General features: G+C 45.3%; 1 protein-coding gene across 7 annotated transcripts in view; it reads left to right on the top strand.

Annotated features, from left to right (window-relative positions):
• Positions 1–14,254, top strand: part of mgmt (O-6-methylguanine-DNA methyltransferase) — a 159,789-nt gene that overhangs the window by 75,587 nt on the left and 69,948 nt on the right. For 5 of the 7 annotated variants that reach the window (XM_088385482.1, XM_088385483.1, XM_088385481.1 and 2 more), the window contains 3 exons: positions 1,986–2,152; positions 6,545–6,684; positions 9,652–13,062. In XM_088385482.1, coding sequence (XP_088241608.1) covers positions 1,986–2,152; positions 6,545–6,684; positions 9,652–9,840 — 496 coding nt within the window. In that variant the 3' untranslated portion in view covers positions 9,841–13,062. Of the gene's footprint in view, positions 1–1,985; positions 2,153–6,544; positions 6,685–9,651; positions 13,063–14,254 lie in introns of those variants that run through there. The other 2 variants (XM_088385485.1, XM_088385487.1) reach the window with 1 other exon arrangement.

Genomic DNA, 14,254 nt, shown 5'->3' with positions numbered 1-14,254 from the left:
GACGCAAACTGTACAAGCAGCCGGAGATGTTTTGTCGCTTAAGTTGCTGTTGAAGCCCGGCGTCACATGTCGGGAATGCCGCCAGTGGACCTCTGTGTCAATCAAACCCAATTTGGATCAGCACCAAACATGGCTGAATCTGCCCTCAAGTTGTATCGACCCAAATTGGGGAGGGGCCCGTTAAATTGAATCCACATCGCACACTAATGGGATGTTTTTTTGTCCCAAAGTTTCTTCGAAATCATTTTTGCATAATTCTGCTCGCTAACTAGCAACTATCAAAGACGTGACCTGCCGAAGTGTTCGAGACACTACGGCGAGCGGGAAAAGGGGACGCGCCGTGTTTAACAAAGTAAATGTCTATTATTAATACCGTACAGGATAAGGCAATTTTGAAAGAGAGGCACTTAAATGGTGACGTTATTTATTTATAAGCGCCGTAACAGCAGTTAATGGAATCGGCGCCCCGCTTGAAGATCCGCATCACAGCTTGAGGTCCACTTTGCCGTAATGCTCGGCTAAGAGAGAAGACCTTCCCAGTTGGGTCTTTAAGTGTCAAATATGGGTCGGTTTGCTCGCGTTGACCTAGGGGGTGGTCAGCGGGCGAGAGAGAAATTCAGCTGTTAAGCGATGCCAACTCGACCGTCGGCAAATTCCTCCAAGCGTGGCGCGATGCTCGCCAGCGTGGCTGCAGCCCAAAAAGAAATCAATTTATTCTTGTCATGAACTCTCAAGTCCACATAGGAAGAGTTGAAACTCTTGTTAATGGCGAGCTCTTTAACTTTTTACCTCTCAAACAGCTGCACGACTCGCCCCCTCCCACAGAAATGACTCCACTTCCTTAATGTTGTTAAACTATTGCAGATTGTTCCTTTTGGCCTAAGAATGTTTTCTTTATATTTCCATCATACTCTACTTAAGGGTAGGGCCACACTAGTTCAAACTGATTTTTGTTTTTCTTTTTGCTCCACACATTAAAAAAAACTTCAAGTGTTATAAACAATCTGGCTATATGCAAAAAATAAAAGCTACAAGTAGTACCTTGATTTTTATTCGGTGTTTCTTCACCATGGCTGGAGTTTTGCAAAAAAAAAAAAAAACTTTGAGTGACCTAACCGCAGTCTGCATGTGGCCAAAACATTGAAAAGTATACATTGTTAAAAATACCCGAGTGTATTTTTAAAACTAAATTCCTTCCCCACCACGGATCAAAAGAAAATGTGTCAATGGTGAGGTCATTTGGAACCAAATCCCAAAGAAAGTCATTCCTGGAAAAGAAATGGTAAAGTGACGTTTTCTATCACTTAAACTATAGTTACAGTTTGGACGAGAGACCAGAAGACCCAAAAGTATTTGTTATCCAAAAGCTGGATGTCTTGACTTCTTCCAACAACAATCCAACAATCTTAACCCTGCGACTGTAGTTTTATATATTTTTTAATTTCTGTTACCATTATTAACATTTTCTTAGCCAATCAGAATCAGGCAAAACAAAAGGATTACCTGAAAAAGACACAAAGCCTTTTTTTTTTGCTGACTTATGTGAAACTTAGAGCCGGAATAATCAGATAATTAATTATGAAATTAATTATTATTATAAAAAATACTTCAAGTATGGAGCCCTTGATAAAGCAGCCAAATAAACAGATTTTGAGTTTCCATTGACCGCTGTGTGACTCAAAGCATGGAATCCCTCCGGCATCATGGCCGTATGAAATATGTACATTGTTCAAAATATCCGTGTTCCAAGTGTCTTGACATTTTCTCATGCTTGTTTTTTTTATCCTTCACCTAAAGCGGAGTGACAGAAGAACGGTGTAACTTTGTATTCCACCGTGTCCCCCGTAACAACTTAGATTTCACTCAGCGAATTATGTCACGGTGCGCCCGACCCCGCCGGCATCCGCTTACACCCCGGTGGCGTATTTGAGCAGGAATGTCGTATTGTGATTGCTCCTCTGATCCCCCACCTCGTCCCTCCGCAGGAGCGGCGAGGGCCCCCCGAGCCTCCGCCCGGTCAACGGCGGCTCGGCGGAAACGAGCCCCGAGTTGCGGCGTTGCCTGGAATGGCTCCGGGCGTACTTCGCCGATCCGAGCGGCGCTGGGACTCTCCCGCCGCCGCCCGCCTTTCACCACCCCGCCCTCGGAGCAGGTCTGTCATGGATAAATATTTTCAGAGCCGTGGCCGGGATCAGCCTTTCACTCTTAATTGTCAGTTACATCACTTACACTCACTGGCGCTCTGTGTTTAGAATGAAGTATTTTATAGCTGTGAGAAAGGGGGAGGGAGGGGCCGAGCCAGCGAGCGAGGGGAGAACTGAACAGAACACAGAGCTGTAACTTGCTTCAGTAATCTGCCGAGGCTCTTAGCACGCGTGTTAGTCTTGGCAAGCTTTCCCATGATTCTTGGCACATTCTTTGAAACTGATCGAATTCCACTCTTGACATTTTTTAGACAGGAAGCGGCTTTTTTTTTCCCCCCCCTTCTTCGTCTTCCCCCGTCGCTCTCTTTTAATGAGAACATGTGAATGGTGGTAAAGTTTGAATGAGCTTACTGTCGGCGCCGGGCAGCCACCTCGGAATGACAAAAAAAACGAACAATTAGGGTCCTTTCTCGCTGGGTGTGCGAATCTTGCGGGTCGCCAAATAAAGACATAAGCAGGGCTGAAATTTTAAGTGTGAATTATGATCCTAAAATTTTTATTTTATTTTTTTACTCCTCAATATAAGGACCCGAAAGAAAAAAGGACGAAATTGAGGTGATATAACCTTGTTAGCATTTTAAAATAAGAAAAACTATTGAATTGGTTCCAGATGAAATTAAAAACCACTTTATTAAAGAAACAAAAAATCAAAAGGAAAAATACTATTCCAAATATCTTTGTGCTCCAAATTTCCTATTAGGTGATCATTTTGGGCCAAAATCAAACATCTTATGCAGAATGATTCCCATTGTTTTTTTTCCCATCAATATCACTTCTATCGATATCGCTTCAGCTTGTATCACGATACATTTTGATATTAAATTATCGTGCACCCCTGGACAAAAGTCTCGACTCGCCCTCACGGATTCGCAAACCACGTCGACGCTTTTGAACCGTCAAAGTTCACAGGCTTTGTTGCATGAAACACTTTGGCAAAGTGTTCATTTTGACGCATAATCACACCTACACACGGATAAAAAAGAAAACCCCCAAAAGGAAAAAGCGTGAAAACCCCCAAAAGGAAAAAGCGTCTCTAATATATGCATTTAACAATTGCGTGCGCCTTCCCCTGCAATCAGGCCTCACTTTGCCTCTAATTTCATGCAGAGCCGCAGCGCTTGAGTGATGGCATTTTCAATGAGCAGGTAGTCCGCCGAGACTCCCGGCGTACGCGGCCGCCGAGTCCCGCGCTCCCGCAAAGGCGATGCAGAAATACATCAGGACCAATTACGATATCACCTTTCAGCGCCGTTCCCTTCGCCACCGAGTGCTTGTGTACCAGCCCCGGGCTCTTTCAAATCGCATCTCATCTCAAGTCTTTGGGGTTTTAATTAAATTTCAGGATAGATGGAATTCTTCATTAGTACCTGATCTGAATAGGTGATTGTGCCGCGTGGCACTTTGCCTCCCTCGCCTGTTGTTTTGGGGCCGGGTAAATAGCGGCTTTAGGGCCCACGCCCAAGAAATGTTAAATGTTTGCATCCAGAGGATTTGTCTTTTGAGGGAGGACAATAGAGAGATGTTGGGTTTTTTTTTTCTGCTTAATTCATAAATATAAAGCCTTGCAAGCGCCGAGGTAAAAGCAAAAAAAAAAAAAACAAGTTTAATCAGGTCATTACAATCCGCGACAAGCAACTTTCGTTTGCCGGGTTATCTTGCGAGAGGGGAGCGACAGCACTCTCGCTACACTTGTCATGTAATATTGAGTTGTGACCTTGGCTTGAAGTGTTGCCATGTTTATTTACACGTTTGTGACAAAACAAGCCACTTTTCATATTAGCTGTCACCGTATACCTTGCGCAGCCGCCGAGGTGACATGAAAGGAGAAGCCGAGGTGGCTGGCGCTTTCCCGCCCGCCTCGTAGACTGATTGTCAGACGGAACATCACACGCAAGTTTGGTCCTCGGAGGTAACGGCAGTGGCGAGTGTGCGCGTGTGTCATTCACGCTCTCAGCCCTCCCCCCCTCCCCCTCCAGGAAAACACAGACACCATCGTGGGTTCTTAAAACGATGCATATTCTTATCTCATTAATTATACATCCATATGTAACAGACGAGAGGATCTTAGTCTCGGTAAGCGGTGCGGGGAACGTGCGAGAAGCTGAGATTGGGGGTGCGTGGGGGGGGGGGGGGGGGGGGCTTACAGGGGCGCTCTTCAAAGCCCAAATGACTGCGTTCCTGCAGGAGCTTGAACCTCCCCCCCCTGTGCAGAGCAGCGCAGGGCGAGATGAGACACTCACCAGGCCTCGCTCGTGTGATGTGGAGAGGAATTAGGGAAATGAACGTTTTCAGAATATCGAATAATCAGAGAATCATCAGCACCCCGTCAGCCTTCAAACGCGCCGATCCCTCAAGACTCCAGAGACACTTTGACTGGGAGTCAAAGTCTTCCCCCCCCATTAGACACAAAGGATAATGAGCTAGCTGCATTTCCACCATTGTCGTTTTTTTTTCGACTTTTCATTCTCGCATTCGACGAGGTGACTGTCAGCTGCGAGTCATGACGCTGAAGCTGTCATTAGATGGAATTCACTTTTACTACACACACCCCCTGGCTCCTCCCACCTCCGTTCAAATTGCCCTCATATCTCAAATAATGAGGAAATCAATCATAGGAGTCGATCAATTCATAATCGGCCAATCCGCCCTATCGCCTGGCCTCCTGCGCCCGTGACATCATTAGGGTTAGGGTTAGGGTTAGGGTCTGTAAACATAGAAGTGGTTCCTCTCAACTTTTATTCACGCAATTGACATCAGCGCGCCCCATCTAAAGAGGGTCCTGACCTCCAACAACAGCGTATTAGTCTCTTTATGAAGTATGAGGCCGGGGGAAAACCACCGAGGCTCGGCCAAGCCTCTCGCTGATGAGGGCGCCATTCTTTAACCTTCGTGTCGCCGGGAAGCCTGCTGGGAATTAGTCGTGAGAGGTTTAAAAAAAAAAGTAAACAACAGGAAGTGCTTGTTGCAGCGTTCACGCTCAAACGTCGACTTTGTGTTATTTGCCGGGTCGACGCGGGATTCGGGCAAACTCGTCGGCACATCAGTGACAAAGTGATATCAATATGCACGTCGTGTCATTTTTTTTTGGGTGGGGGGGTAATGCATAAAGGAAATTTGGGGAGGGGGCGTCTCTTCCCTCGTCATAACACGAGCTCCGTCTGCGTAAGAGCCCCGTCGTCTCGTTGACAGCGTGATTATTACCTGAAAAATGATTAAACAGTACCTACGGGCCTGGTTGAAGACAAAGAAGTCACACGGGTACGCATCAATCAAACGTATCCCCTTTAGGTTTTACACTTATTCCCCCCAGTTTAGGCAAATTGCCTCGTCGGCGTGGCTTTGTGTAGCCGAGAGTGACTCTGAGCTAGCGAGGGAGCCTGGGGAGCAAAAAGATGTTCACTCTGTAGAAGTGAGACAGGGGTGTGACATGTTTTCACACAATGCCAATTTAGGCGGGAGTTCCTCTCCATCACTTGTCATGTGCTCTCTTAGACCATATAAATGAGAGAGAATGGGAGATCACTAATTGAATTTTCATGACTGCGTGTGTACCAGACAAAGTTCAGCCCCTCTTGATAACGAGACCATTGTTGCCGCGTCGTGTTAGCTTCTCGCGCGCAAAGTGTTGTTCGCTCGCTTACAAAAGCTCGTGCGGCGGCGGTGCGTTTGGATTTATTTTTTTATTTTTTTCCCCCCCCTCAAACGCCTCTTTTTTATCAACTGCGGCCCTAGACAAACACGCCTCGCCTGGTAATCCACGAAAAAGAAAGAGGTGGAAAGAAAAAAGATAAAGCTAGCGCTAAAGTGCTAATGAAATCAGAGCTGTTAATGTGGCCGCTTAAGCTGCGGATGATTTGAAGAATTCTGCCATTTAAGTGGCCATGATATAATGAATCTACTCTGAATAGAAAGCAATTAAAAGGACAAATTGGTCTGATTAACCTCAAAGTCATCCGGCTGCCACAAATGGTATGCAACATTCAAATGATTATTATGAAAAATCTGGAGCAGATTTGCCGTCTTTTTGGCCTCTCTTAATCCTTTTAAATGAAGGAGCCAACTTTTTTAATTTTAGCTGTGACCTTTCAGTGCATAACCTAGATTTTTTTTTTTTCCTCCTCCTCCTTCCGCCATGGAAATAATTTTCTCACATCAGCTACTGTACCGTATTATTACACGCGCTAAGGTCAAATGGAGGGACTTGCATGTATTTAGCGGAGAAACGGGTAGCCAATTAAAACGAAGATGAACGTGTCCAATTTTTGGATTTGTGTACTTGAACGCAGCCATTTCTTGTCAACGGTCACTCTGATTGATAATTTTTTTTTCCCCCCCAACAGACACGTTCACCAGTCGCGTGTTGCACGTCCTATTCCGAGACGTGAAAATTGGAGAAACGGTCTCATACAAACAATTGGCTGAGATGGCGGGAAACCCCCGAGCGGCTCGGGCGGTAGGCGGGGCCATGAGGAAGAACCCGGTAGGTGTCACTGACGCTTTTCCAACACGTTTTCAAATGTGATTATAGAAGTGAGCACAGTTAGGCTTTCAAAAGAAAATGAGTGCTAATGAGACATTTTGACCTGCAATGTTAAATCATCAGCCACGGTAAGTCGATTGATTAGCACAAATGAGACCTTCCATTCATTGTCTATTTCACGTCATTTTAGTTTGTGCTAAGCTAAAAACATGGTTGCAATGTAAACACACTTTTAGCATGAAGGCACAAATGCACAAATTAATTAATTCAGCCTGCATAAAAATGTGCTCACTCATGAAATGTATTGATTGAACCATTTACACTGTCATTGTTGTGTGTATTGTTGCTGAAATTTTTGTGAAATGTTTCAAATATTCTGTATACTAGCTAAATAAGACAAAATACATACTAGTAATAATAATAATACATACATGAGACAAATACTTTTAGGAATGTAGAGCTGTATTAGCTCCTGAGTACTGATTAATAATAAAAAGGGCCCCTAACTTTGTGTATACTTATAATAATAATAATAATTTGCTCAAATCCCCTTTTTATCTATAACCCCTAAAATAAATAAATCACACCTCCAAAACATCACAACAATGCACCTTCATACAACTTTATGCTTTGTTTTTTAAAAAGCATCCACAAACAAAACAAAGTGTAAAAAGCACTAAAACACAAACACATGTCCAAAATATGTATATTATTATAAAATATATAATATTATAACCCCTAAAATAAATAAATCACACCTCCAAAATATCACAGCTATGCACCTTCATACAACTTTATTATTTTGTTTTTTAAAAAGCATCCACAAACAAAACAAAGTGTAAAAAGCACTAAAAACACAAACACATGTCCAAAATATGTATATCATAAAATATATAATATTATAACCCCTAAAATAAATAAATCACACCTCCAAAATATCACAGCTATGCACCTTCATACAACTTTATGCTTTGTTTTTTAAAAAGCATGCACAAACAAAACAAAGTGTAAACAGCATTAAAAACACAAACACATGTCCAAAATATATATATTATTATAAAATATGTAATATTATATTCCTCCGGCATCAGGCCGAACCTTTGTAAGCTACAATTTGGTAAATTGCGGTCAGTCCACCCCGTAATTTGTCCAATAATGAAAGTGTTGAAAATGGCCTTTGATGATGCAATCTGCCATTTTGGGAGTCTTGCGACTATTTTGCCGGGACAAGGTTTCGACCTCATGCAGGATATGTTACTTAACAAGCATCCTATCCTGTCCGGGCCCTCTCAGCGGATGAGAGAAAAGGAAAAGGCGTCGTCTACACGATGTTAAGCCCCCCCGTACCTTTTACCTCACGGAGGAAGCTCGGCCCCGCACGTCTTTGCACCGAACGGAGGGCCAGAGGGCAAGTGGTGTGTCTTCGTTTTGATCAAACCCTCTGATCAAAGGCCGTTTAGCGGTGCCCGTGTAGCGCTGTGGGCACCTCTCGTACACAAACCCAGTCCGTCAGTTTCTTCCCGTCTTATATTTTCACATTATGTAACATTTTTTGTACATACTTGATTAGTTACACTCGCCAGTGGCGTCGCTTCTGGAGGGCAGAATCATATTCTCTCGGCAGTTTTGCCGAGGGGAGGGTGAGAGCCTGAGCCAGTGATACTGATCCAGAGTCAGATTGTCAGTGTCAATTACTTGTCAGCCGCTCCAGCTCGGGCCGCCAAAAGCTCAGTGTGCTCAATCGATCCTCGCCTTCTCGTTCCTCGCCAGGATTTGAGTATCGATAAGCCCGGTGTGGAGCGTCCTCGCATATCCGCTGCTAAACCTCCCACCCCCCCTACCCGCTCGCCCCCACCACGGCGCAGCCCTCCCACCCCCCCCACCCGCACAGTCAGGAGGCAGATCCGAAGGCCTTGAGGGTACCCCGCTCTCCCTCCGAACCCGGGGAACAATATCGATCTGAATACCGGAGCAGTATTTCTCTGTCCGCAAGGTTAATCCGGGGCTCGGAAAGTTTTATTGCTGTTGATCTGGGAGCGGCTTTAATGATGGATCCGAAGCACATCCAACTTTTATATGCAACGGCAGCCATCAAGTTATGATCAACCAGAAATTACAGCCTCGGCGCCGCCCTGTTGGCAGCGACAATTTTTTTTTTTTATTTCTATTTTTTTAACCAATCAATGGAGGAGCGTTTGACATGAAATAATTGCAGTGATTCACGGCAAGCATCGGCGCCGCTCTTGTTCGGAATTTACAATGATCGAAGCGTTTTAGGCTGGCTTGTTTAATCTTTCTCCAGCCATTTAGTTTACAAAGAACCCGGGACCCCCCTGGCAGTCGTCTGCAATAAGAGTAAACGCTCCACCGACTTCCTCTTTTTAATGATCACAGGCTTATCAGATCTTAATGTTGACACCCTCTCGATTGAATATTCATCCTGCTGGTGTTTTTGCCCATTAATTTTTGATTGCTTCTTTGCTTTACACTTTGAACGAGCAGGGGGAAAAAACATTTATCGCCATAGACTCAGCCATCAGCCCCAATGTGCGATCGGGCGCCATCAAACCCGACGTTTCTTGTTGTGGCACTTTGTTTTGTTTGTTTTGAGCTCACAAAGTGCAGATTCACATTATCTGCACGACGCTTACTTTCAAGTTGCGCCGTTTACGCTTACATCCATAATATATTTGGACCAGGAAGTGCTTGTCAAGAGACAGCCACTCCCACTTTTTTTTGTTTTGAGATATTTGACTGTATTTACACTTCATAGGGTTATTCTTAAAATTCAATTCTCTGCAGTGAATTGTATTACTGAGGCGGTTTTAAAAAAAATAAATGCAGGGAAGATAATTGTACCTTTCCAGAAAAAGATAAGACATCAAAAGATGTGCTTGCACAACATTTGCAAAAGTTGCACGTCCGCTTCCTGGGGGGATGAATTCCTCTTTTGTTTGCCCGTGCCAGATTCCGCTCATCATCCCCTGCCACCGAGTCATTTCGAGCAGCGGCCAGAGCGGCCCGTACATGAGCGGCCGGGGCGACCGACTCAAACAATGGCTGCTGGCCCACGAGGGGCGACGGCTGACGCACGACCGACGCCAACTCGATCAAGTACTGAAGAAGGAAAAAAAAAAAGGAAAAACAAACACATAAAACACAAGCGCAAAGTTGAGTGCAAACGTAAATATTCCATTTCAATTTTTTTTTTTAAATCTAAGAATAGAGATGCTCGCATAGTTAATGCGCTAGCGAGTCGTCGCCGAATTAGAACGTACAAAAATAACTTAAACAGAGAAGAGTCGGATTTACAAACATTGCAATGCTCCCGTGGGCCTCTGCCGCGTTTGCCAGAAAGCGCTTGGAATGGTTTTTCTAAAGCGTTATTATTCCCTTAAAAATATGTCTCTTGTATTGTTGTTGTTATTGTTGTTTTTTTTTTCCTGCGAGCGGAATTAGTCTTTGTACCTCTCGTTGTTTTTTTAATTTCCTGCCAAGCGAGTGCTTTGTTCGACATCCAGTGATAAAGGCTCGGAAATTTTGCCGCTACAAAGCTTTGTAGCGGCGCGCTCGTTTCGTCTCCATTTAGATCCCGTCGTTTGCTCCCGTCGACGTCTCGCCGATGCATTTTATATACGACAGCCTTTTCAAATCCACGCTGTCAAATTAGAGCCTTTCATCATTTTTAATTGCGTTTATTTACAATAAAAAGTTGACCGCCTCGGGCTCATTAACGATTAGGCCGCGTGTCTTTCACGAAGTCTGTGCAGAGCCGCTTCTCTCGCTTTCCCTCCTCGCTCGCTCGCTCTCTCCGAGCCAAGCGTTTTCCATTAGAGGGCAGTGCAGAACGGCAAAACTGACATCCCAACATTTCAACCTGGAATTCATCTTTGCACATTTGATCCGCAACTTACGTGTTTATATGTTATTCCATTTCCCCGCGCAACCGCGTTTAATCCCTTTTGAGAGCAATTGTTTTATCTCGGAAGGACCATATGGAGGGGGCAACGGGGAGTGTGTGTATATGTGTGTGTGTGGTTTGAGTGAACATTTCCAGTACTTCCCCCCCCCCCCCTTAAGGATCTTTTGTTGCATTGACGCTTTGCTTCTTTTCTCTCCCCCTTATTAAATTCTTGATTCTCCTCACCGTCTAATGCAATTCCAGAGTGACCCTGACATGTCCATAGTTATTCCTCCTCTGTGCAGCACAGGTAGCCTAATAATCCAACCTCCTAAAATAACCTCGACTCTAACCTTTACTGATCCAATTCCAGCGGCCCTCCCCTTGAATACATTTCAACTTTTTTTTTTTTTTTTTGCGCTGCATTTTTGAATTCCGACGCGCCGCCGGAGCGACCGGCAATGCTGCCGTCGGTAAGCGCGGACGGACGTGGAGGCGGCAGACAGGCAGATGAAGAATGAGAGCCAGTCTGCGCTTTCACAGAGGGCTAATGATGCCTGTGGTGACTACAGGCTACAGTCAGCCCCCTAACGAAGGGAGTTGTGACACAGCCACAAGGGGTCCCATTTAAGCTCGGCGCACTCTGAAGTGCACTGTAAGCACCCTCCTTTTCTTTTCTTTTTTTTTTTTTTTTTTTTTTGCTCATGGCTAACTAAATTCAGCGGAATGCTACAAATTTAGCGAGCGGAGTTGCTGCCGTCTGGAGCTGTTGAAAACAAGTCCAGCTTCAAAGCGTCCGCCGAGCCGCCAGTAATTGGCCGTGTAATTGCTCAGGTACCCTAGGCAACGCTTTATATTAAATATTTCACACCTTTTTTTTAGCTTTTTTTTCTTTCTTTTTTTACATACCCTATGATATATTGGTACTCGCGGTATTATTGGTGTTTTATCATTTTGGATATCCAACAGTCAGAATTTGATTAAAGGAGGCCGAGTCCATCTCATTACGCCAAAGCTTTAATTTTGCCCTAATATCCCCCCCCCCGGTTTCAGTGGGTGCACGAGCGTGCGGCCACGCGTGCTCATGTGCGCACATGTGCACGTCCATATGTGTGTGGGTGAAGTGGATGATATTGAGTCTGACTTCATAAATCACCCAGACACTGATAAACTCCCCATGCACCCACACAGCGCTAATGGGCAACCCTTAAGGAGTGTGAGTGTCTCGTGCGGCGTTTGATTCAACATTTATTAACCCCCCTCGCATGCGCTCTCTCTCTCTCTCTCACACCACACACATGACACACACTCCCCACAAAGAATATGTTGCTAGCCAGTTCATACTTTTGACCCGGGCCAGGTTGCATTCATCACCGGCGGCCGAAAAATTTTAGCGCGGCGACAACGGCGGCCCCGACGTTGGTTTCCTTCTCATAACTTACATCCTGTCTGCAACTCCCCGCTTCCCATCTCGTATCCTGGCACCCCTCCTCATTATAGAACAATTTTCTCCCCCACATCAAATACAAACACACTCCACGCTTCCGTGTCTTGCTCCTTATACGTGTCGGATCATAACTCCGCAACCCCCCCCCCCCTCCCTCGGTAGAAAGGCGAACTGGGTCCTGCAGCCACATCAGTGATTCATTCATAGCGGCTTTTTTATTATTTCCAAGAAGTTTGCCGGCTTTAGAAAATAAGAATTAGAAACTTTCGGGGGGAGCACGTGAGGCAAGCTGAGATGGGCACAGTGCCGGCGGCAAGCCGGAGGAGTGTTTGCTATGCAGATAGTCCAGTCAGCCAGACAGACACGGGAATAGATAGCTCGCATAGTCAGACCGAGGCTTGGCCGCACTATCGGGTTTCCTCCCCCTCTTGTCTGTCTGCCGGGACCGGCTGGCCTCGGAGGCCCTGACAGCGAGGCACCGTGCAGCCAGCCACGACAGCTGCCGCGGCGGCAGCCTCAGATGCCGCCGCCGTGGCCGCCTCAGATGCCGCCGTCGCTATGCTACGCTAGCGCTGCCACCGCAAAGAGCAATATCATCACACACGAGGCATCTTTAGAGAGGGACGAGGGGAAAGCGATTGGAGACTTGTAGGCTCTGCTTCAGGCAGTCGTGACGACATTGAGCAGGATTCGTTTTTTTTACAAAACTATAAGACACACTTTATATTCTCTAAAAATGATAGTGTGCCTTATAATCAGGTTTTATAAATAACCTGCTAGTGTAATATTTGTTGTGTGAAACATGACAGAAAACAAAGGCGACAGGGCCTGACACGTTTTTTTGTACTTCCTCCCTTTGAAAATGTAAACACCTTAGATTTCTGATATCTGATGATTTGCTTTTCTTTCATTCAATTTTGAACATATGTAGAATTCGTTTTTGCATGTTCAATGCTGGCTTTTCGGTTTGTCATCATTTCAGAAACTGTTCTTTAAGTCTGTCTAAACATTTTAGCAATTGTGCTAAAGAATTGAGGCCGAATAAAGTTTGACTTATTTGCTCTACTAGTTTGTTTCCCTTAATGTGTAGTAATGGTCCTAAAAATGCAGTAAATGAGAAAGTGAAGAAAAAAAAAAACCTTGAGAGCTATCGATGTGTGAGTGCGTGCCAGTAACCTTGCATCAGTATGTCATGGTAACCTTCTGAACCCGAGAACAGAACCGGCGTTCTCTAATTAAGACCGGCTGATGACGAGCGTTCCCCCTTACGTGGGAGCCTCCGCCGGCACGTATCAATCTGAGCGTGCTATGGCGAGTGTCTCAGCCTGGAGAAAGTGCAGGTCTAGCCTTGGTCCTGTTGACGGAGGGGGCGGCACTTCAGAGGCTCCGGGACCCCGTGGCACCAGTCTCTCCAGTCCCCCCAGACAGACTGGGAGCATCTGGGCTCTGTCAGCGCCTCTGGCCCCCGCAGACTGCCATCTATACGACGGCGAGGATTGGATCAGCCAGAGGAGGGGGAAAATATGAGCCAGATTCCTCAGCCTTGTACGTGCCAGTTAGCAGTTAGCATCATAGGTAGCACGTGCGCACACACACACGTGCGTTGCCGCACTGATAACAGGTCAGAGTGATTAATTTTGCATGATGGGAGATGGAGGCTATTGATTAGAGGCTAACGCCGGAATAAGTCCTCTCTATAAATTGTCCAATTAAGTATTAATTAAAAGTGCGGCGCTGTAAATATTCCAAATAAAATAAATAACACATCACGGCATATGCAGATTACATTGACAGAAATCATTCCAGAGATGTTTTTTTGAAAGCGCTGTGTGATGTCAAGGCAAAGATGGAAGCTGATAACGCGCACTTGCCAAGACTAATTAATCCATACACTAAATTAGGAATATAAATTGTGCTCCTGATTTTTAACAAGGTCAGTTTTAACTTCTCACTTTACACTTTTATTTAACTGTGCGAGAGAGGAGGGAGGGGGGAGGCGAGGAGACGCCCTATCAATGTGTTTCGCTTATTATGATTGACGATTGATGATTAAGTCCTCCAGCTGACACGCACCAGCAAAGCCGGTGAGTTGGAATTGGATGTGACACATACACAGTTCTGCGTGTTAGGTAATTCGTTGACGAGGGGCCAAATTCATTTATGGAACAGCGGTATTGGCAGGCGTGGACACTCTCTGCAAAAACAACGATAATCACAGAGGT

The sequence above is a fragment of the Syngnathus floridae genome, chromosome 9 (assembly GCF_059516105.1).
Source record: "Syngnathus floridae isolate MCC-2025c chromosome 9, RoL_Sflo_1.0, whole genome shotgun sequence".
Taxonomy (NCBI): Eukaryota; Metazoa; Chordata; class Actinopteri; order Syngnathiformes; family Syngnathidae; genus Syngnathus; species Syngnathus floridae.
The sequence above is the reverse complement of the archived record's forward strand: the minus strand, read 5'-3'. Positions and strand labels throughout refer to the sequence as shown.